This window comes from Anabrus simplex, chromosome 1, assembly GCF_040414725.1.
Source record: "Anabrus simplex isolate iqAnaSimp1 chromosome 1, ASM4041472v1, whole genome shotgun sequence".
In the NCBI taxonomy this organism is placed as follows: domain Eukaryota; kingdom Metazoa; phylum Arthropoda; class Insecta; order Orthoptera; family Tettigoniidae; genus Anabrus; species Anabrus simplex.
The window spans coordinates 1631506039-1631532291 of record NC_090265.1 but is presented as its reverse complement, the minus strand read 5'-3'; the positions used below and the strand labels follow the sequence as shown (position 1 = coordinate 1631532291).

General features: G+C 37.2%; 1 protein-coding gene across 2 annotated transcripts in view; it reads left to right on the top strand.

Moving 5' to 3' along the window:
• Positions 1-26253, top strand: part of LOC136858614 (G kinase-anchoring protein 1) — a 157790-nt gene that overhangs the window by 27181 nt on the left and 104356 nt on the right. For both annotated transcript variants that reach the window (XM_067138311.2, XM_067138310.2), the window contains exon 3: positions 3879-4223. In XM_067138311.2, the coding sequence (XP_066994412.1) occupies positions 3879-4223 (345 nt within the window). The remainder of the gene's footprint in view (positions 1-3878; positions 4224-26253) is intronic.

Here is a 26253-nt window from a genome sequence, read left to right as displayed (position 1 = left end):
CCCATCTAGGGGTCATCATCAGCCGTATTGGAGCAAAGATCATTTTTGGCGAAATCCTAAGAAAATGTTATTTTAAAGAATAACAAGTGAAATGAGATGTTATTATGGTAATAGTTAATAATACAAGGAATATACATACTAAGAGGTTTTTAACAAAGAATAAAGTATAAATGGGGTGTTGTAAAAATTATAATCATGGAAATCAGTAAGTTCTTGTATTGAAATGAAATATGGCTTAGGAAGAGGGCTTAAGGTGGGGCTGAAGGGTGCGGGAGAAAGTGTAATTGTCGTGGAAAAGTACCTTTGATTAAATTTAGGATTTAGTTTAGGTTGGCTGCGTTATTGTTTCTGAGGAAAGTGATAAATAGATCGAAGAGTATGTTGGGTTTCTCTGAGATTTCATTGAGATTGTGACTGGCATTAAAGTATTGGTCTAGGTGTATGTAGTAATTTTCCATTATGTTGAGTAAAGGGCCCTTGTTTGCTAATACGAGGATGTCCATGTCTTGTTCAATATTGGTGAAATTATGGTTATAATCTTGCATACACCTAGACCAATACTTTAATGCCAGTCACAATCTCAATGAAATCTCAGAGAAACCCAACATACTCTTCGATCTATTTATCACTTTCCTCAGAAACAATAATGCAGCCAACCTAAACTCAATCCTAAATTTAATCAAAGGTACTTTTCCAAGACAATTACACTTTCTCCCGCACAGTTCAGCCCCACCTTAAGCCCTCTTCCTAAGCCATATTTCATTCCAATACAAGAACTTACTGATTTCCATGATTATAATTTTTACAACACCCCATTTATACTTTATTCTTTGTTAAAAACCTCTTAGTATGTATATTCCTTGTATTATTAACTATTACCATAATAACATCTCATTTCACTTGTTATTCTTTAAAATAACATTTTCTTAGGATTTCGCCAAAAATGATCTTTGTTCCAATACGGCTGATGATGACCCCTAGATGGGTCGAAACTAGTACCGTGTAATTTATAATTTTGTGAATATATTTTAGTATTGAAAAGGTGGAAACGTTTACGTTGTTATTATTATTACTTATATATTATTCTCAGTTCAATACGGACCAAAAACATGAAATTCATAACACTTCTGTAATGTCAAGCCTCGGTCCCTTACCTAGCGTCTCCATGATCTCGAGATCTTGATCTATGTCCGTGAACTTATGTTTATGCTCATGGGCATGCTGGCCTACGGCTGAGAATCTGTTATATTTCACAGCGTTGAGGTGTTCAAGATACCTGACATTAAAGCTGCGTCCAGTTTGTCCTACATATCCGCTCTCACAATCTTTGCATTTAAACCTATATACACCAGATTTAGAGTATGGATTGATTTTATAAACAGCTGATGCATTGTGTAAAACTTCTGTATTTCTGTTATCTGTTTTGAAAGTAATCCTAACGTTACGTTTCTTAAAAATATTCGTAATCTTATAAGCCTCTTTATTGAACGTGAAAGTTGCAATTTCTTTTACTTCCGGTTTATCTTTAGTCAAAGTGGTATGAGGGCAGATTTTTAAATCTGCCTATTATGCGCTCTATAAAATTCCTTTTAAAGCCATTAGCCTTTTCCATTGACTGAATAATATTCAGTTCCTTGTCCAAGTCTCGCTTGGACATTGGTACGCTGAATGCACGATTCACCAAGCTGTTATAGGTCGCGTATTTGTGAGCTTGGGGGTGTATCGAATCACGTCATATAATGACTGGAGTCTGTTTAGGTTTTCTGCAAATGCCGAAAGAAAATGAGGAGGATTGCCTGTTGATCTTTAGGTCCAAATAATTGATGGATTTTTCTATTTCGGATTCCAAAGTGAACTTTATGTGGGTATCTATTGTGTTGAGATTATTAAGTGTGGTAGAAGCGTTGGTCCTACGTTCATCCAGTATAACAAAAGCATCGTCTAGTACCTGGAGCAAAATAGAATATTCTTGAATTTGTCATTATTAATTATTAGCGTATCTTCTAAAAAGTCTAAATAAATTTCTGCCAGAATCCCTGAGGCCAGTGACCCCATTGCAATGCCATCCTGTTTATTGATAATCTGATCAAATGCGAAGTAGTTGTTATTAACCAGTAAAATTAAAATCGCCATAAAATCTTTGATTTCAAAGTTGCTTAGATAAGTATATTTCTTCAAATTCTTGGCGATAATAGGAAGCAATTTATTAGTTTTGATGTTTGGAAACATGTTTACTATATCAAAGGAATGTATAGTGTGATGAGCCTGTAATGGAAATTTATTTAATTCATTAATCGATTCTAAGGAAATCTTTATGGATTTATTTGCAGTGAATCTGTAATGTTGTCTTGGAAATGTTTGGATATACTGTGCCTCGAGATCAAGGAGACGCTAGGTAAGGGACCGAGGCATGACATTACAGAAGCGTGTCTCATACATTTCGACCAGTATTACAACAGTAATCTTAACTTAAATGAAATTTCGGAAAAACCCAAAATCTTATTGATTGCTTGATCATGTTACTTGATAAGCTAAGAATTCCAGAAAATTCTTCTGTTTTCCGAACTTTTACATAACAGTTTCTCGTATTACTGTTTTTGTCCACAATGTCCCCCGGACCCCCTCCTACAACACCAACGTTCCAGAAACATTCCCCTTGCCGCCTCTATTCCCCCTACTTAGCGCTTTATCGCATGACACGAGCAGACACACTCGTTGTGCTACAGTCGCCAAGTACACAGCTGTTGAGGTGAGTCTGCCTAAAAATAAGTTTCAATTAGATTATGTTACAGTCAATTTCTTTACGCTGATATTGGGCTTTCATCATTGCAGGGATTGGTATTGAACTGAGAGGCTAGGCCCGTTTAACTTCTTCAGGGCAAATATTCATAGTTCTAACCAATCAGATATACAACAAAAGATTTATGGTTTTACAATTCAACAAGCTCCAGAAGACGGCACATTTTATTATTATGTACATATTTTATGCCCACATTGGAGCACTTACATCAATACATTTGTGTTTATTTCTTCTTTTTCTTCTCCCAGAACTTTCTCATCCTCTCCGACCTGGAAGTCCTGTGCGTGTCCGATATAGTATATTGTTAACAGAACATGAGTTTTTATCCATAAAACTGTCTAGCACTGTATCTTTGAAATGAACATTTTAATAGCATACACTGGACTCAGATCTATTTGTCCAACACTAACATTGCAATTGAACTTGGACTTTCTATGCTTACGAGTGTATAAAGGATGCCTAGTTATTACCAAATATTTGAAGTTAACTCATCACCTTGAGATGAGATTTTTGTACTATTTTAAAATTTTGACTCCTAAGTGTTATCTTGTTGTAAACTTGAGATTTTTAAACTTACCGGTAATATAAAATTAGTATAGGATACCAAGGAGTTAATAGTTATCGATATGTTGTTGCATATTGTTGTATTGCCAAGTTTCTCTTCACTTGTTATGCAGCTGATGATGGCGTCATGAACACCAAAACTAGTTCTGTAATTAAAGATATGTTGTAAAAAACATCGGACAACATTGTATTTGTATTGAAAAGGTGGAACCCATAAGATTTTTAAATCAATTGTTATCTCAGTTCAATACGGGCAAATAGAAATGAAGTTCCTTATGTTAAATTGATCATATCTACGTTGGATTGTGAAGAGAAGAAAGACTTTTATGATATATGATTTATTCTTTCAGATTATTTCATATGACATGAGCACTGATCTTACATGTCTCCATATACAGTAATGTGTAGTACACCTGTCCCCTTGAAAGCTTGTATAAATTTTGTCTCAGTTATCAAATGTTTCTTAATTTTACTACTTATTCCATTAGCTTATATCTCGCCTGTTTACTTTTAGTTTGTGGATGGAAATTATGAAAATGATCTTCAACAAGCCATCCTCTTATCCAAGCTGGATTATGAAGAGAAGAAAGATGTTTATGATAGATTGAAAAAGGATGCTGAGGAAGAAAGGAAAACTGGGAATAAGAAGACAAAGAAGTCTCAGAAGGCACAGCCCATGTCACTAGAACAGTTTAACAACATGAATACAGACAGTGCAGTTAGTGATGAGGCTGCAGCTGAGAATGGAACACCTGCTCCTGCTGAAGCACCTGATCCACAGTTCTTTAACAGGATTGAGGATGAAGCGAAGAAAGTTTTGGACAGAGAACAGGTTCTAGAACAAAGGAAAGCACGAGAGGTAAGTCATATTATTCATTTGTATTTTAGATAAATATGCTGTATAAGTAAGGGGCATTGCCTGTCTTCAAACAAGGATTTGCTATGGAACTTTTTTAAAATTGTCTTACAGCTTTAATTAATTAATTAATTAATTAATTAATTAATTAATTAAGCTTGATCTGGAGAGAGAATTGTTTCAGAACCTATCTAGAAATAATTCCCAGTTTTACATCTTACTAATTCTGGGACTGTACTTTAATTAAGGTCTCAGCTACTAACTTTCCAGCCTTTTCTCTTTCAAATCCCAACACTGCTGAAAATCTATGTTAGTAAGATGTGTAACCGCTAGTAAAAGAGAACAATTGTGTTGGCCAAAATTAAGTATAAATCTTCAGATGTACTGTATCATTTCGAATGCCACCCTCCATTGAATAAGACCTGCACCATGAATTTCTAGTGACAAAATTCAGAAGAAAAATCCCTGGTTTACTTACCAGTTTTATTAAGTTGTGTTATTATTAGTATTGTTATTATTATTATTGTTATTATTGTTATTATTATTATGATTATTATGATTATTATTATTATTATTATTATTATTATTATTATTATTATTATTATTATTATTATTCCATGAAATCCTTTGATGAGAACCAAATGGTACTTCTAGCTAGGGGACTTAATTTCACTATCGCTTCCTCTGAAATGCCCACCGAGGAGTTAACTTCTGTTGAGACAGCCATCCACAAACTATGTACAGATGAGGCTGAGGAGGTACAACAGAAATATGCGAGACTGATAAGTTCTGCTGCTGTACCTGCGCCCAATTTAACAAGAAGTAAGAGGAGAGCCCTGGAGGAACTCAAAAGATGAGTCTGAACCAAACATTCTCTCAGCTGATAAAGGTAAAGCGATGGTGATAATTAGGGCCCGGATGTTGATGTCGTAAAAAAGTTTACAAAATGCACTTAAAATTTTCAGAAATGACTTAAATGACCTAAACATTCTAAAAATGCACTATATAATGGAGAAAATGATCTTATAATGATAAACTCACCAATATTTTAAAAATGACATTTTAAGCTCAAACTGAAAAGTCAATCAAAATAGATTTCTAGTACTTAGCAAAAGGTTCATGTTCACTTTAGTCTGAGTCGCACTCCACTACAAATGTCATTCTGATGTTGTCGAGTGTAAATGATCTGCGGTTATCAGCCAACAAGTTTTTATATCTCGAAAAGCTGTGTTCAGCATCAACTGATGTGATCGGAGTGTACTTGAAGTGAGGAAGGTTGTTTGCTGCTAAATCATCCTCACTCCCATCCAAACAGTAGTTTTCACTAGAGAGAATGTCTGAGATTTTGTATAATGTTTTATACTCGGTGCTTTTGTCCAGCACTTTTTTCAGTTTTGATGCAATACCCGCAGCAATTTTGCCACGATTGTAGCTAAGACTAGTTTCTACCTGGTTAATTAAGGAAATGGAATCAAAAATTTCTTCACCCGTTTTCTCCAACAATGAGATTGTTGCTGTCAATAAGGGAAAATTTTATTTTATGAATGCCAAACTACCTTCAATGTTTGGTTCAGATAGCATGTCCTGGGCAGTTTTTATTGCTGCAGCTTCTTCACCGTAAACTCTGTACTATTTCCTTCACTAACTTGAAGTTTTCGTAATAATACATACACGCGTTTAACCACATGCCCCAGCGTGTTATGATAGGTTGTGGAGGTAATGCAGTGTCTGGAGCTTTAGCTCTGAAACGCGCAACTCTCAAGGGTGCTTTTAGAAAACTTTTTTAACGTTCAAGCCCATCTACACTGGAGTAAGGAGCCCTTACTTCTTCACAAACTCTGCGCAGTCCATCGACAAGGCGTGTAACATGGACCATTTTAGAATAGAGTGCCTTCAACGAATTAGCTGCTCATACCATATACGGTGCAGCATCAGTTAAAAATAAAAGTACGTCGTCATGTTTGATGCCCTCAGGCCACAGGAGGAACATAGCGCTGTCAAACAGTTTTGATAAAGTAGAATAATTGGTCTTTTCTAACACTTCGGTAGTCAATAAAAAGATTTCACCTGGTGTATGCACTTCTAAAGTTCCGATCATAAAGTTGGCTATATAACGCCCCTTAGCATCTGAAGTTCCGTCGATTGACACCCATATCTTCTTCCCGCGGGTTTCTGATCTTATTTTATTTAATGTGTCTTCGTAACACTGCAGCAAATAATTCTTATGTAAAGTTGATCATCTGGTATTTCTTAATTCGTTTTTCCAAAAATCAACATAATTTCGGGCTGTTGGCTTCATACAGCGTAATGTTTGCAGATACAAATACATCACACAGTTCTTTACTGAACTGTGAGGACTTGCCGGAAGTTGAAGCAACTGAAGACAGTATTATGATTTATAAGTTTCATATTCTGTATTGATTGGATTCATTGTAATAGACAAGAAAAATGTTCCACCAATCAATACTATTTATTGTGTGTAAATTATTGCACTAGTACTGGTTTTGGCCTTTCTTGGCCATCATCAGCTAACACACAATATTTACAGTCATTAGACAAAATTACAAAGATGTTACGTTAGAGCATCCGGATGTCTAATGAAAAATGGAAGTAAAATATATTGCAATATGTTGCGTTAAAATATCTCTGATTGAAAGTGGTGATGGTTATAATAAACTAAAACCTATTGAGTGAGCATGGACATGAGTAGATAAACGCATTAAAATATACAGGCCACATCATAAGACACTAAAAATATAGCACATTAAACACATTAAAACATGGTATATTTTAAAAACGTCTATTAAAATTTGTGTTCATGTTGCGTAGCATTCATTCTTCAATCCTCTTGTAGTTCTTGTGTTGATTAAGTTGTATTAGGTGATCAACGAGAATGTTCTATGGCTGATATACTTTGTATTGGTATGTTATAAGAACGCTTGTCATTAAAATTTGAAAATTGAGTACTGTGCAATTCAACTGTTGATGTAGTCCAGTAAGATTTATATATACAGCAAGACAGGGTTTGATTTTAGAGCAGTTGGTGGTGACACCTCTCTCGTCTATGCACGTTATATGGTTGTTATCTGTAAAGAAAAGCTAATATGAGTATAGCCTGTGTATGGAGGAATGCCTGGATGTATGTATGAAATGAAAAGAGTACTTACTATTGTTGCTGTGGAGGTTGTGTACCGACATGTTTGGAAATTAGTTGTGTTCTGCTATGAGTACGTCTGGGGCTCATGTTAGCTGTGTGGTGGGATGTTGGTGGAGGGGAAGGAGGAGTGGCTATTGTGGAGGTAGGGGAGGGGTTAGGTTTGTGATTCATCGGTTTGTTATGACGTGTGTTTACTAATTTGAGATAGTCATTCTTTATTGCTGAAATGGCTTTGTCAAAGATGATACTGGTTTTCTCTGTAATGTCATTAATGTTATGATTGGGGTTAGCGTATTGATCCAGAGAAATATAGAAATCTTCGGTTATGTTGATCAGGGGGCCCTTAGAGTTTATGTTTAATATCATCATGTCATTATTGATGTCTGTGAAATTGTGCTTAGATTCTTCTACATGTTGGCCTATTGATGAGAAATGGTTGTGCTTTACTGCATTTATGTGTTCATTATAACGGACGGTGAAGTTTCTGCCTGTACGTCCAATGTAGCTTGTGTCACAGTTGTTACATTTGATACGGTAGACACCTGATTGGTTGTATTTATTATTATTATTATTATTATTATTATTATTATTATTATTATTATTATTATTATTATTATTATTATTATTATTATTATTGACTCTTTTGGTGTTGTGTATAGTGTTGGTGCTGTAGTGTGTGGTTTTGAATGCTATTTTCAGGTTGTGCTTCTTAAAGATATTAGTTATAGTATATATATTGGTGTTGTTGAAGGTAAATAGGTCATAATCTTTTTTGGGTTTGGCTGTTTTGATTAATTTAGTTTTAGGTTGGGATTTTATTTTGTGAATGATTTTGTTGACCATTTCTTTGCTGTATCCATTGTATTTGGCTATATCGTGGATTAATTTTAATTTATTATTTTGATCTATTGCCATTGGGATATTGAAAGCTCTATGTATCACACTATAATAGGCTGCTCTTTTATGTGTGTTAGGATGAACGGAGTCATTTTTTATGGTATTTAAAGTGTGTGTGGGTTTCCTATAGATCTTGTAAGATAAGTGGGTGTCGTGCCTGGTTATTGTCAAGTCCAAGTAATTTAAGGTACGGTTATTTTCAGTTTCTTTAGTGAATTTAATTTGGGGGTCTAAATTGTCTAAGTTTGTCTATTCCCCGGACCACCTTTTGAGCAGACTAAAGCGGAAGTGACGTCACTGTCTCGTCACACTCGCCGTGGATGCCAAATGAGCCGGCGCGTGATTCAAAGTTGTACTCCACCAGTATAATACAGCACAGCTCACGGATTGAACCTCGAATGAATTTAAAATAATTAATACATTAACGTATACGGGTTAGAATCCCATACAGTTTTTTAACGGCTTACATCTTTAAACAATTAATTTACTGAATTACATTTTAAATATGAAAACCTACAATCTGTTTTCCAGTCAATGACCGGGTCAAGGATGGAATAAATGAAGCCCCATCTTGCGGCGAGGATAGGTATTGAGCCAGCTGCCGAAGCCTGTCTCACTCCTCTGGGGCAATGATTAATGACTGACAGATGAAATTAAATGATACTGGAGAGTGATGCTGGAATGAAAGATGACAGGGAAAACCGGAGTACCTGGAGAAAAACCTGTTCCGCCTCCGATTTGTCCAGCATAAATCTTACATGGAGTGACCGGGATTTGAACCACGAAACCCAGCGTTGAGAGGCCGACACGCTGTCAGCTGAGCCACAGAGGCTTTCACAGTTTTAATTTACTAACTACAATTTCACGCTTAAAACATTGCGAACGAATTCTTTTGACATAAACAGTAAGCATTACATTCATTAAATTATTCTATTATTATCAATATATATACTGTATATAATATTTTATTATTTATTATTCACTATTATTATCTAAATATATGGTCTGATTCCTGATTGAAATGAGCTGCTACTCACGGGCGATTTATGAATAAGCGAGAGAAGTGAGGATTATGTACTCGTACTGGAATTAACTTGAAACTGACAGATGAAGTTAGGAATCCAGGTGAAAACCTGTCCCACCTCCGCTTTGTCCAGCACAATTTGAATAAATTAATTATTACAAATCTATTTTTATAAAAAAATATTAATACATATTATTATTATTATTATTATTTTATTATTATTATTATTATTATTATTATTATTATTATTATTATTATCATCATCATCATCATCATCATCATCATGCAGGAGATTTCAGAGTCAGCTTACCTTGTGCCGCAGTAATTAATCTGTATCACTATCGAGTGGCTGCACACCCAAGTCGGAATCAGAGCCGGGGCCAGCACTCGAGGTAAACTAATCCCACCGTCAATACTATTCGCTCAGAAATGTTTATAAACAGACAGAATCATATTTCTCTCGCCGGACGTAAAAAGCTTGCATTTCTTCTTCAACTGATAACAGTCTGGTGAATTTTTGTTCGAATCCATTGCACAATAATATCCAATATCGAGTAAGAAGAAACCTACAAACGTACAAGAATAATGAATGGGTAGCACACAATACGCACATACACTGTTTTTCTAAAAGCGAAGCAAACTGATAAAATTCTCTCACTGCCGTTTTAAACAGACTATGATTGGAACTGTACTCACGTGTTCAGGACATCCACTGAGTGAGTAAGTATGGCAGCTCCGCATTTACTGCACCGTTGCCAAAACTCGCTCTGAGTAGCACACCCCCCTTGCCCCCTCATCTATCGTGTGACAACACCGTAGGTGCTGCCCCCGTCGCCTGCGCCATCCTCTGGTCTATACACTCACTTCCGCTTTAGTCTGCTCAAAAGGTGGTCCTGAGAATAGTATAGTATCTGCATCAGTGAATCTATTATCTATAATTACGAAGATATCGTCGACAAATCTACACCAAAAATATATATTATCTATTTTATTAATTGACATGTGTTCTAGGTGGTCGATATATATTTCTGCTAATATTCCGGAAGCAGGAGATCCCATAGGTAATCCTTGTTGCTGATATATGGTATCATGAAATCTGAAGTAGTTATTGTTTAAGGCGAATTTAAGCAGAATCATGAATTCTTCTATTTCTAAGGTGCTCAGGTTGCTATGGTTTTTTAGGTTAGATTCTATTATTTTAACTGTTTGTTTAATAGGAATGTTAGGATACATGTTTGTTATATCAAATGAAGTAAGGGTATGATGTTTTTCGATCCTTAGTTCTTTGGTTCTGTTGCAAAAATCTATTGAGTTTTGTATTGTTTTGTTTGCTAAAAATGAATAATGCTTTATTCTCACCGAAACAGAATCTGCTAAACTTATAACTATGAACCCCCAATTACCATCCGCAAGGGCCTACCCTAAAATACACAAAGAAAATGTACCCATGAGACCAATTATAAACTTATAAGTTATCATAATTCATTCAAAAAATTTTGAAAAAGCATTATTCATTTTTAGCAAACAAAACAATACAAAACTCAATAGATTTTTGCAACAGAACCAAAGAACTAAGGATCGAAAAACATCATACCCTTACTTCATTTGATATAACAAACATGTATCCTAACATTCCTATTAAACAAACAGTCAAAATAATAGAATCCAACCTAAAAAACCATAGCAACCTGAGCACCTTAGAAATAGAAGAATTCATGATTCTGCTTAAATTCGCCTTAAACAATAACTACTTCAGATTTCATGATACCATATATCAGCAACAAGGATTACCTATGGGATCTCCTGCTTCCGGAATATTAGCAGAAATATATATCGACCACCTAGAACACACGTCAATTAATAAAATAGATAATATATATTTTTTGTGTAGATTTGTCAATGATATCTTCGTAATTATAGATAATAGATTCACTGAAGCAGATACTGTACTAGATAAACTTAACAATTTAGACCCCCAAATTAAATTCACTAAAGAAACTGAAAATAACCGTACCTTAAATTACTTGGACTTGACAATAACCAGGCACAACACCCACTTATCTTACAAGATCTATAGGAAACCCACACACACTTTAAATACCATAAAAAATGACTCCGTTCATCCTAACACACATAAAAGAGCAGCCTATTATAGTGTGATACATAGAGCTTTCAATATCCCAATGGCAATAGATCAAAATAATGAATTAAAATTAATCCACGATATAGCCAAATGCAATGGATACGGCAAAGAAATGGTCAACAAAATCGTTCACAAAATAAAATCCCAACCTAAAACTAAATTAATCAAAACAGCCAAACCCAAAAAAAGATTATGACCTATTTATAGTAGGGGACAAATCATAACGACCTCGCCTCACACCACTACTTTCCAGCGGCAGCTCGGTGTCTATTAGTGACTAATAGGATTTACTACCTCTGCTGCAGCCATAGATGCCAAATCGGCTACTGCACTCTACACGAAGAAAGGGTAAATGCTACAGAGAGTGAGGAAGAAAGTGGTTTGGCAGCCTCTCCAAAACAAACAAGGATCACTTAGAGCTCATTAACTCAGCAGGGTGCAGGGTGGGATTTACAGCTGGCTTCCAGCTCGCTTCTAGGAACTGAGGTCGTCATGTTTTGTCCTCAAGTATACCTTCAACAACACCAATATATATATACTATAACTAATATCTTTAAGAAGCACAACCTGAAAATAGCATTCAAAACCACACACTACAGCACCAACACTATACACAACACCAAAAGAGTCAATAATAATAATAATAATAATAATAATAATAAATACAACCAATCAGGTGTCTACCGTATCAAATGTAACAACTGTGACACAAGCTACATTGGTCGTACAGGCAGAAACTTCACCGTCCGTTATAATGAACACATAAATGCAGTAAAGCACAACCATTTCTCATCAATAGGCCAACATGTAGAAGAATCTAAGCACAATTTCACAGACATCAATAATGACATGATGATATTAAACATAAACTCTAAGGGCCCCCTGATCAACATAACCGAAGATTTCTATATTTCTCTGGATCAATACGCTAACCCCAATCATAACATTAATGACATTACAGAGAAAACCAGTATCATCTTTGACAAAGCCATTTCTGCAATAAAGAATGACTATCTCAAATTAGTAAACACACGTCAAAACAAACCGACAAATCACAAACCTAACCCCTCCCCTACCTCCACAATAGCCGCCACTCCTTCCCCTCCACCAACATCCCACCACACAGCTAACATGAGCCCCAGACGTACTCATAGCAGAACACAACTAATTTCCAAACATATCGGTACACAACCTCCACAGCAACAATAGTAAGTATTCTTCTCATTTCATACATACATCCAGGCATTCCTCCATACACAGGCTATACTCATATTAGCTTTTCTTTACAGATAACAACCATATAACGTGCATAGACGAGAGAGGTGTCACCACCAACTGCTCTAAAATCAAACCCTGTCTTGCTGTATATATAAATCTTACTGGACTACATCAACAGTTGAATTGCACAGTACTCAGTTTTCAAATTTTAATGACAAGCGTTCTTATAACATACCAATACAAAGTATATCAGCTATAGAACATTCTCGTTGATCACCTAATACAACTTAATCAACACAAGAACTACAAGAGGATTGAAGAATGAATGCTACGCAACATGAACTCATATTTTAATAGACGTTTTTAAAATATGCCATGTTTTAATGTGTTTAATGTGCTATATTTTTAGTGTCATATGATGTGGCCTATATATTTTAATGTGTTTATCTACTCGTGTCCATGCTCACTCAATAGGTTTTAGTTTATTATAACCATCACCACTTTTAATCAGAGATATTTTAACGCAACATATTGCAATATATTTTACTTCCATTTTTCATTAGACATCTGGATGCTCTAACGTAACATCTTTGTAATTTTGTCTAATGACTGTAAATATTGTGTGCTAGCTGATGATGGCCAAGAAAGGCCGAAACCGGTACTAGTGCAATAATTCACTCACAATAAATAGTATTGATCGGTGGAACATTTTTCTTGTCTATTACACTGAAGACAGTAAGCGCCGAGTTGCAGGTTTATTTGAAACACGCTGAAAAGCACGAATGTGTTTATTGCGACCGATATGTTGCGTTACAGTAAATCTTCTTTCAGCAGCTACTTTAGTTCCACACAGTTTGCAAAACAATGTGCTTCCATCGGTAGGAAATACATTGTCACCAAATTCAGATAGTAGTTGCTTTAAATGCACTGACACACACTGTTTTATTTTAGGCATTTTGAGAGCGGCAATGAACTAATATCTCTCGCCGTGAACTATACAGAATTGAGGCAAGAATATCTACCTCTTCCCCTTGCTACCCTACCACAGCTGACCTTGGTCAACAGAGCCGGTAACATACCATTCTGCTCATAACTGGTTTGTGACGAAAATAAGAGCATCTGTATACCTACCACCATAACCTTCTACACCCAAAATATATCTTTTACTACTAATAGCAATACTGAAATATTTTATTTCTATATTTTGAATTATCTTGTCTCAGTTACCAGCTTGTTCTTAACTCTGAGAGACGTAACTCCCTCATATAAAGCTATGACATGACTAAATTGGAAAAAAAATGACCTTAAAAGGCAGATTTCTCTAAACTATGGCCAAAAAATCTACCAAACATAAAAAGTGCTCTTAAAATAGAAAAATAGCAAAAAATGCAAAAGGATGCAAAATAAAAATTTACATATTTGAAGATGGGGTGGCCCGGTCAGTGTTTCTATGTACTTCAGCATTGTTTTAGACAGCTCAGCAAAAAGATGACATGTCATCAACATCCGGCCCCTAGTAATAATGAACACTGACAAGTATAAGAACAAGATAACAGCTATGTTGTCACATCTTGATTACAGACTGAGCTCACTTGACCCTACCATTTGTGTGCCCAACACCACTGTGAACCACTTAAGGCAATCCTCAATTTCAAAAGAGGAGGCTAAACATCTGACTCCGGGGAGCACATTACCATCAAGATTGTATGGCCTTCCAAAAATCCATAAAGAAAACGTTCTCCTCAGACCAATAGTTAGTGCAATAGGTTCTCCTACATATTATGCTCTGGCTAAATACCTGAGCAAATTGCTTCAGCCTCATATTGTATGTACTGAATCGTACGTTAGGGACTCTATTATTTCGTCAGTATGTTGTCAACCATAAGCTAGGGCCCGGATTTTTAGGTTTTAACTTTCTTTTTTTTTTCCTCGCTATTTAATTCACAAATTTTGATATATTTGTTCGTTTCACACTTCCTGGAGCAGAATATGTAAATTTCATTGTACCTAAAAAAACCTAAATGAGGGGTTGACACCTAAAATAACCTAAACAGCTGTTTTATCTTCTTCAAATAAAGAATGTTATTTTCTCTGCATTGTAAAATTATTTCCAGCGCAATTACAAGCAGTAGGATGGAGATAGTTCATGTTACTACCGTTAAATGCAGCACATCCCATGCTTCCTACTACATATGTGACATCTTGTGGCTCCTTGATGCATCTGATAGGTCAGGAGGAACGTAAACAGTTTCGCCTCCAGTCGTCCATAGAGAGTACAGCCGGCAGAGTGTGCTGTGACTGGTTCCTGCAGTATTTTCTAACCGTAATTGCTGTATAGCGAAACAATGCCTAAATCGCACTTATTGAGAAAATGGATTGCTACAGATGGACACTTCACTACAGACGGTCGAGTAGTCTTCTGTCAGGCATGCTCCAAAGAAGTAAGTTTCCCGTAACTTATCTAAAACCTGCATTGCAATACCCTAGCTCGCTTACTGAAGAGTACTTAGGATTTGGATTCTTCATTTCAGGTTAAATGTGAGCAGAAATCCCATCTTGAGCAGCATAAATCTGCAGCAGCTCACATAGCTAGCATAGTGAGGAGAAATAAGTCCAGCAGCAACAGTAAGCAAACGTTTATTTCTTCCATAGTTGGCAAGCCTGAAGATAACTTTAACTTTCTCCTATGTCAGGCGTTGGTATCTGCAAACGTCCCATGGAACGTGCTAAGTAACCTGACCATGAAAACATTCTTAGGAGACATCAGCGGTTGTAGTATACCTAATGAATCCACTTTAAGGAAGAATTATTTGCATCCTGTTTACCAGAAGACATTAGATGAAATAAGAGAAGATATAGGCGATCACTATATTTGGTGTTCTGTCGATGAAACATCTGACAGTTGCGGTCGCTTAATTGTGAATGTGGTAGTAGGTTAAGCTGGATCAAAATGAACCAGGTAACACTCATCTAATTCTCTGTAAATAAATAGAACAAACTAACAACAGCACAATAGCCTGCGCTGTGAGAGATGCTTTACGCATATTGAGGCCAGCAAAGAATCAAGATAGTAAGTTCCTTTTGTTAGTGACAGACAGTGTTGCTTACATGTTGAAGGCAGGGCAGGTTCTACAGTCCTTCTACCTGAGCATGCTACACATTATGTGCTTGGCCCACGGCCTGCACCGCCTTGCAGAGGAGATTAGAAGCAAATTCAGTGACGTCAACAGCGTGGTTTCTTCAGTCAAGAAAGTTTTCCTCAAAGCCCCAACACGTATACAGTTGTTCAAAGAGAAACTACCAACAACACCTCTTCCACCTGAGCCGATACTTACCCACTGGGGAACTTGGTTGTCTACTTTTATTTACTATCCTGAGCACCTATAAGGAATTAAAATTTTTGTCAATGACTTGGATGAAACAGAAGCTTCCTGCATCGCAAAGGCCAAGAAATCGCTCGAGTGCCCCGACCCTCTGTTGATGTAGATGTTGATTCCCATAGGGAACCTAAAATATTTGTTCCGAATGAGTAAATTTATAATACCAATATAATGGTCCGTTATTGGACATTATAAATTTTCCAGCTAACTCATTCTTGGAAGCCTGCGTTTCGCCCTCGTGTGCTAAGTTAGGCTCGTCAGTTGGGACTTAGCACACCACCCAAGACGCAAGGCTAGTGCATACCGTGGAGGCCATTGCATAGGCTACTTGAAGCCACCAGCAGTGCCAATGCACTATGAGAGCTATGTCTCATTTTCAAAAATTGATGCCTGCCTGGCCATCAAATGATGTAGATGTTGATTCCCATAGGGAACCTAAAATATTTGTTCCGAATGAGTAAATTTATAATACGAATATAATGGTCCGTTATTGGACATTATAAATTTTCCATCTAACTCATTCTTGGTTGCCTGCGTTTCGCCCTCGTGTGCTAAGTTAGGCTCGTCAGTTGGGACTTAGCACACCACCCAAGACGCAAAGCTAGTGCATACTGTGGAGGCCATTGCATAGGCTACTTGAAGCCACCAGCAGTGCCAATGCACTATGAGAGCTATGTCTCATTTTCAAAAATTGATGCCTGCCTGGCCATCAAATGATGTAGATGTTGATTCCCATAGGGAACCTAAAATATTTGTTCCGAATGAGTAAATTTATAATACGAATATAATGGTCCGTTATTGGACATTATAAATTTTCCAGCTAACTCATTCTTGGTTGCCTGCGTTTCGCCCTCGTGTGCTAAGTTAGGCTCGTCAGTTGGGACTTAGCACACCACCCAAGACGCAAGGCTAGTGCATACCGTGGAGGCCACTGCATAGGCTACTTGAAGCCACCAGCAGTGCCAATGCACTATGAGAGCTATGTCTCATTTTCAAAAATTCATGCCTGCCTGGCCATCAAATGATGTAGATGTTGATTCCCATAGGGAACCTAAAATATTTGTTCCGAATGAGTAAATGTATAATACCAATATAATGGTCCGTTATTGGACATTATAAATTTTCCAGCTAACTCATTCTTGGTTGCCTGCGTTTCGCCCTCGTGTGCTAAGTTAGGCTCGTCAGTTGGGACTTAGCACACCACCCAAGACGCAAGGCTAGTGCATACCGTGGAGGCCATTGCATAGGCTACTTGAAGCCACCAGCAGTGCCAATGCACTATGAGAGCTATGTCTCATTTTCAAAAATTCATGCCTGCCTGGCCATCAAATGATGTAGATGTTGATTCCCATAGGGAACCTAAAATATTTGTTCCGAATGAGTAAATTTATAATACGAATATAATGGTCCGTTATTGGACATTATAAATTTTCCAGCTAACTCATTCTTGGTTGCCTGCGTTTCGCCCTCGTGTGCTAAGTTAGGCTCGTCAGTTGGGACTTAGCACACCACCCAAGACGCAAGGCTAGTGCATACTGTGGAGGCCATTGCATAGGCTACTTGAAGCCACCAGCAGTGCCAATGCACTATGAGAGCTATGTCTCATTTTCAAAAATTCATGCCTGCCTGGCCATCAAATGATGTAGATGTTGATTCCCATAGGGAACCTAAAATATTTGTTCCGAATGAGTAAATTTATAATACGAATATAATGGTCCGTTATTGGACATTATAAATTTTCCAGCTAACTCATTCTTGGTTGCCTGCGTTTCGCCCTCGTGTGCTAAGTTAGGCTCGTCAGTTGGGACTTAGCACACCACCCAAGACGCAAGGCTAGTGCATACCGTGGAGGCCACTGCATAGGCTACTTGAAGCCACCAGCAGTGCCAATGCACTATGAGAGCTATGTCTCATTTTCAAAAATTCATGCCTGCCTGGCCATCAAATGATGTAGATGTTGATTCCCATAGGGAACCTAAAATATTTGTTCCGAATGAGTAAATTTATAATACGAATATAATGGTCCGTTATTGGACATTATAAATTTTCCAGCTAACTCATTCTTGGTTGCCTGCGTTTCGCCCTCGTGTGCTAAGTTAGGCTCGTCAGTTGGGACTTAGCACACCACCCAAGACGCAAGGCTAGTGCATACCGTGGAGGCCACTGCATAGGCTACTTGAAGCCACCAGCAGTGCCAATGCACTATGAGAGCTATGTCTCATTTTCAAAAATTGATGCCTGCCTGGCCATCAAATGATGTAGATGTTGATTCCCATAGGGAACCTAAAATATTTGTTCCGAATGAGTAAATATATAATACCAATATAATGGTCCGTTATTGGACATTATAAATTTTCCAGCTAACTCATTCTTGGTTGCCTGCGTTTCGCCCTCGTGTGCTAAGTTAGGCTCGTCAGTTGGGACTTAGCACACCACCCAAGACGCAAGGCTAGTGCATACCGTGGAGGCCACTGCATAGGCTACTTGAAGCCACCAGCAGTGCCAATGCACTATGAGAGCTATGTCTCATTTTCAAAAATTGATGCCTGCCTGGCCATCAAATGATGTAGATGTTGATTCCCATAGGGAACCTAAAATATTTGTTCCGAATGAGTAAATATATAATACCAAGATAATGGTCCGTTATTGGACATTATAAATTTTCCAGCTAACTCATTCTTGGTTGCCTGCGTTTCGCCCTCGTGTGCTAAGTTAGGCTCGTCAGTTGGGACTTAGCACACCACCCAAGACGCAAGGCTAGTGCATACCGTGGAGGCCACTGCATAGGCTACTTGAAACCACCAGCAGTGCCAATGCATTATGAGAGCTATGTCTCATTTTCAAAAATTGATGCCTGCCTGGCCATCAAATGATGTAGATGTTGATTCCCATAGGGAACCTAAAATATTTGTTCCGAATGAGTAAATTTATAATACGAATATAATGGTCCGTTATTGGACATTATAAATTTTCCAGCTAACTCATTCTTGGTTGCCTGCGTTTCGCCCTCGTGTGCTAAGTTAGGCTCGTCAGTTGGGACTTAGCACACCACCCAAGACGCAAGGCTAGTGCATACCGTGGAGGCCACTACATAGGCTACTTGAAACCACCAGCAGTGCCAATGCACTATGAGAGCTATGTCTCATTTTCAAAAATTGATGCCTGCCTCATTCGGAACAAATATTTTAGGTTCCCTATGGGAATCAACATCTACATCATTTGATGGCCAGGCAGGCATCAATTTTTGAAAATGAGACATAGCTCTCATAGTGCATTGGCACTGCTGGTGGCTTCAAGTAGCCTATGCAGTGGCCTCCACGGTATGCACTAGCCTTGCGTCTTGGGTGGTGTGCTAAGTCCCAACTGACGAGCCTAACTTAGCACACGAGGGCGAAACGCAGGTAACCAAGAATGAGTTAGCTGGAAAATTTATAATGTCCAATAACGGACCATTATATTGGTATTATAAATTTACTCATTCGGAACAAATATTTTAGGTTCCCTATGGGAATCAACATCTACATCATTTGATGGCCAGGCAGGCATCAATTTTTGAAAATGAGACATAGCTCTCATAGTGCATTGGCACTGCTGGTGGCTTCACGTAGCCTATGCAGTGGCCTCCACGGTATGCACTAGCCTTGCGTCTTGGGTGGTGTGCTAAGTCCCAACTGACGAGCCTAACTTAGCACACGAGGGCGAAACGCAGGCAACCAAGAATGAGTTAGCTGGAAAATTTATAATGCCCCGACCCTCGTCGCTTCCCTAGTATATATTGAGTCTCATTTTTGTTTTATACCAGAAGCTATTCTCCAGTTGGAAGGTGCAACCTTGCCACTCAAAGATTCCCTGGATATCAGTGGCAATGTTTCCAGAAGAGAAATACCTGGACCATTGAGAGTGGCATGTTCTTCGAAGCTGCAGAAGATTTTTCAATGCAATCCTGGTTTTGAAAGATTTTAAAGTCATCAGTTCAGTATTACAGGGAGAAAAGTATTCAGGAAAATTACCCTTACAACCTAATGCATTAGCATCTATGTACTACGCTCCAATGACGTCATGTTCCGTTGAAAGAACTTTTTCGTCATATAAGAATGTGATAAGTGGCAACAGGAAATCATTTACGCCAGACAATTTGGGTATGTACTTTGTTATTTACTGCAATGCGAAAAAATCACTTACAAAGGAAACAGTACAGAAAGTTTTCCTCAAAGCCCCAACACATATACAGTTGTTCTGTGTATTTTTATTCATATGACAATGTAAACTTTTGTGAAATAAGTACATAAATAAATTTTACAGAACTACCAAAACCAAAAAATATTGCTGCCTGGAGGCAAAACCTAAAATTACCTATTTTAAGAATACAAAAATCCTAAAGTGAAAGTATATGCCACCTAAATATCCGGGCCCTAACTATAACCCTTCAAACCAGTGCACTTCTGGTGAGTTTCGATGTGGAGTCCTTGTTCACTAAAGTGCCGATTAACTCGGTCATGTCTCTCGTTGAGAATCTGTTCCCGGAGGACATTACTATTTCACCACTGCATGACTTCCAGCTATTTCTTGTGGGATGGGCAATTTTACAAACAGTGATGTTCGTATTTTATAAGGTGATACACTTATTGTTTTTAAATCATTTAACCAAAACATTTCATCAGGTATTATAGATGTTTAAAATTATTCTAATGTGTCAAGTTAAGAATTTGGGATGATAACGATGTAACGAGTCCAAGAGTTTGTTTGGTAATTTTATGGGTTTAAAGCTATTGTTGATGAATGTGAAAATAGGTTTGTACCTTTAAAGGTGGTAAGGAATGGTCAAGATCCACTATATTATAACAGAGAAGTAAAGAGACTAAGAAGGAAATGCAGGTTGGAACGAAATAGAGTTAGAAATGGTTATGGAAGTAATGAGAAATTGAAGGAACTTACTAGAACATTGAATCTAGCAAAGAAGTCAGCTAAGGATAACATGATGGCAATCATAATTGGTGGTCATACAAATTTTAGTGATAAATGGAAGGGTATGTATAGGTACTTTAAGGCAGGAACAGGTTCAAAGGAGGACATTCCAGGAATCATTAATGAACAAGGGGAGTGTGTATGCAAGGATCTTCAAAAGGAAGAAGTATTCAGTCAGCAGTATGTAAAGATTGTTGGTTACAAGGATAATGTCCAGATAGAGGAGGAGACTAAGGTTAAAGAAGTATCAGAATTTACATATGATAACAATGACATCTACAATAAGATACAAAAGTTGAAAACTAGAAAAGCAGCTAGAATTGATAAGATTTCTGGGGGTATACTAAAGGCAATGGGTTGGGATATAGTACCATATCTGAAATACTTATTTGATTATTGTTTGGTTGAAGGAGCTATATCAAATGAATGGAGAGTTGCTATAGTGGCCCCTGTGTATAAAGGAAAGGGTGATAAAAGCTGAAAATTACAGGCCAGTCAGTTTGACATGCATTGCATGTAAGCTTTGGGAAAGCATTCTTTCTGATTATATTAGACATGTATGTGAAATTAATAACTGGTTTGCCAGAAGGCAGTTTGGTTTTAGGAAAGGTTATTCCACTGAAGCTCAGCTTGTAGGATTTCAGCAAGATATAGCAGATATCCTGGATTCAGGAGGCCAAATGGACTGTATTGCGATTGACCTATCTAAAGCATTTGATAAGGTAGATCATGGAAGACTACTGGCAAAAATGAGTGCTATTGGACTAGAAAAAGGAGTGACTGAATGGGTGGCTATATTTCTAGAAAATAGAACTCAGAGAATTAAAGTAGGCGAAGCTTTATCTGACCCTGTAATAATTAAGAGGGGAATTTCTCAAGGCAGTATTATTGGACCTTTATGTTTTCTTATATATATCAATGATATGTGTAAAGAAGTGGAATCAGAGATAATGATGTTTGCAGATTATGTAATAAATAAGTTACAAGATTGTGAGCAGCTGCAGGGTGACCTCGATAGTGTTGTGAGATGGACGGTGGGCAATGGTATGATGATAAACGGGGCTAAAAGTCAGGTTGTGAGTTTCACAAATAGGAATAGTCCTCTCAGTTTTAATTACTGTGTTGATGGGGTGAAATTTCCTTTAGGGGATCATTATAAGTTCCTAGGTGTTAATATAAGAAAAGACCTTCATTGGGGTAATCACATAAATATGATTGTCAATAAAGGGTACAGATCTCTGCACATGGTTATGAGGGTATTTAGGGGTTGTAGTAAGGATGTAAAGGAGAGGGCATATAAGTCTCTGGTAAGACCCCAACTAGAGTATGGTTCCAGTGTATGGGACCCTCACCAGGATTACTCGATTCAAGAACTGGAAAAAATCCAAAGAAAAGCAGCTCGAATTGTTCTGGGTGATTTCCGACAAAAGAGTAGCATTACAAAAATGTTGCAAAGTTTGGGCTGGTAAGATTTGGGAAAAGGAGACGAGCTGCTCGATTAAGTGGTATGTTACATGTTATAAACCTCATTTTAGGTCCGTATTGAAATTTTTACAGTTCAGCAATAATAAAGGTGTTTTAATTTGTTCCACCTATTCAATACTTATATTTTCACTTATGGTGGTTACATAGTGGTTGAGCACAGTTACAGCACCAGACTCAGAGTCAACAGACGAGCAGCAACCAACACAATAGTAGATAACAAATAACAACTTCAACTTACATAAAACATTATTTCTGCATCTACTGACATTTTCTGACAAGGTTTCAGCCATTTTTATTACCTACCGGTGCTAATGGCCACTTACAATTTTCAACAGATGCTTCTGACTCACTTGCTGAAGAATTTCATCAGCGGCCTTGGAAAGATTGTATTCATGACAATCAAGTTTATGCTTGTGTTCACGCCCTCATGTCGTTGGCTTTATATTATTACCACTTTGGTTTTCCACTAATATTTTATATAAACTGTTTTTAATTAGAATTTTAATAGAAGAAATTTTAGTCTCGGACAAGATTATAGTTTAATCATAAGACAGTTTTTCATTAGCATCTTTATATATTGTATCACTTTTCACATTTTTATGTTCCAAATTTTAATAACTGACTAAACTTTTAACTTCCACTTATAATTTAGTTGTATTTTTGATGATTGTATTTAGGGCGAAACATGTCCCATGTAACTAAGAATCTATTTATGTAACCACTGTAAGTGAAAATATAAGTATTGAATAGGTGGAACAAATGAAAACACCTTTATTATTGTTGAACTGTAAGTGGTATGTTCCGAGCTGTCAGTGAAGAGATGGCGTGGGAGGACATCGGTAGATGAGTAAGTTCGAGTGGTGTCTTTAAAAGTAGGAAAGATCACAATATGAATATGAAGTTGGAATTGAAGAGGACAAATTGGGGCAAATATTCATTTATAGGAAGGGGAGTTAGCGATTGGAATAACTTACCAAGGGAAATGTTCAATAATTTTCCAATTTCTTTGCGATCATTTAAGAAAAGGCTAGGAAAACAACAGATAGGGAATCTGCCACCTGGGCGACTGCCCTAAATGCAGATCAGTAGTGATTGATTGATTGATTGATTGATTGATTGATTGATTGATTGATTGATTGATTGATTGATTGATTGATTGATTGATTGATTGATTGATATGCCGCTGAAAGAGAAAACAGTTCCAGTTTTTGAAACATGTCTTGAAACTACAGGTCTAGGATTATACGGAAAGCAGTGGAAATACATAAAAATCCTAACAATTTCAACAGGGACACTGGCTATCAATTAAGTAATATGTGGTTGCCAGCCTTTAAGGACGTACTTAGGTAGTTCTCTTCCATGTCCTTTCAGTATTGTTATTTTTTTCCAGTGTTTTCCATGTCCTCAACACCAGATAGTTCATTCCAGGCTATGTGTTAAGTGTCATACTTTTATAATGTGTGTACACGTGTTACGCCCCCCACACTCGTTACCCTCTGTTTTTATTTTTATTTTCTACACACTTTCTTTCCATTCTTCAGCTCTGTTCTATTCTTCTATCCTGTGAGTCTTTCATTTTATATTTTATTTCTATTTATTTCTTCTACTACATTTGTCCCTGATTCGCCCGATGACCTTGCAGTTACTTCGCAACGCACATACGGTGTAACAAGAAACCTCTTAATTGGAGCTTAGACGGTGTTGTCAGCTCCCACTTAGTATATTAGCACATGTGCTAGCGTACAGTGAACCATCTGGTGATGAATGAGTGGTCCACTTACTATAGACCAACGGTAAAGCATTCTTAAATGCAAACCTTCATTATTAGAGAAGTCTTCTTCGTGAACAGTCAAGATTTTCTTCTGAAGATGTGGAGCAAAGTTCTGTGTGGAACGTAAAGAATTTCACCTTGTTTTCTCGACATGGCAAAAGCTCAAAAGCTTTTATCATTCAAACATTTCCTTTGATAAATTATTCCATTCCTTAATTGTCTTCTTATAAATAAATAATATTTGGCCCAATTTGTCATCTTGAATTCCAACTTTATCTTCATATTATGATCTTTCCTACCTTTGAAAGCTTCTCTCAAGTTTATTCATCTACCAATGTTTTTCCACGCCATTTCTCCACTTAAAACTTGGAACTTCCTTCTCTATTGAGCAGCTCATTTCCTTAGTCTGAAGTCTTCCCAGCCCAGAGTTTGCAACATTTTCATAACATAACACCACTCTGTTGTTGTCCCTGTTGAAATTGTTAGGATTTTTATGTATTTCCACTGCTTTCCGTATAATCCTAGACCTGTAGTTTCAAAACATGTTTCAAAAACTGGAACTGTTCTCTCTTTCAGCGGCATATCAATCAATCAATCAATCAATCATTCACTGTTGCTTTCCTTTTGGATCCCTCCCAGTTCTCCAATCGAGTAAATCTGGTGTGGTTCCCATACTGGAACCATACTTTGATAGAGGTCTTACCAGAGACTTATATGCCCTCTCCTTTACATCCTCTCTACCACTCTTATAACCATATAAAGAGATCTGTAACCCTTATTATCAAACGCGTTAACGTGATTATATCTCAATGAATAGGGCCAATGACCTTAGATGTTAGGCCCCTTTAAACAACAAGCAAGCATCACCTCAATGAATATATGTATGTCCAACCTCTGTCCCATTTCTCTACGGGATTGGGTATGAATTGAGATGAATCTTCAAATCTTCATACAGAATATTTACAACCGGATGCCCTTCCTGATGTCAGCTTCATCAAAAGAGTGAATGAGATGAAATGGATGACATGATATCAGGAAGGGAAAGGGTGAAACCCAGTGCTGGCACATAGCCTCCTCCTGTCAAATAAAACCAGGGGTCTGCTCAAGGTTTTAAGTCCCCATTCGACAGATGAATCACCATGAATAGTATTATACCCTTACTCCGTATGAGCACTGCGGAGTCCTTTGGGATTTAATCCAGGCTTTTGGCATGCAATCGAGTGATTAGAAATAGTTTACCACCATCTCCCCTATTCTGCCATCCAACATTCCTGTGGTGAATTTTTTTTTTACCAACAGGACTCGAACCGGCTTACTATGATGTAATACCCTTTATAGACTTCATGCCTTAATCCTTTCCTGCCCACATTTTCTCTCCACTTATCCCCAGGTTTCAACCTATTATTTAGAAAAACCTGAAACAGAGCATATTGTTTCAGAAAAAATTAAATATAATAAAAACTACTGATCACAGTGAATTCAAATTTTCAATAATATTAGAAAATATACCATCACATCCATTTCTCTATTCATAGAGTCATAAGGTTGTTGGTGGTTCAACCCCCCCACTGGTGATACTGGACACAGAGGTAGGCTGGATTTGTCCCATTGTCATGTTGTCTGAATCCCTCCAAACCAATAATCACATGGTTTTGGAAGTGGAATGATGCACATGTATATGATGTTATTTCATCTGTAAAATTTACACACTTATTCCTTAAATTCTCATTGCTGTTATGTGGTATATTACAATTTTTCATTCCATTTCCAACTGAATAACCAAAGTATGCTATTCAGAAAGGGAGATGAACATACGAAAAAAGTCAAATCAGAATTTTTGGTGGTTATTTATGAAACAACGATGCTCAGTTCCTTTTATTATCATTTATATGACTGTTACATCACAAAATATCCAAACTGGCAATATTGAAGTCTGTAACTACAGCAACAATCACAGTAAGAACATCCAGGATAAATATGGCTAGGAATAGTC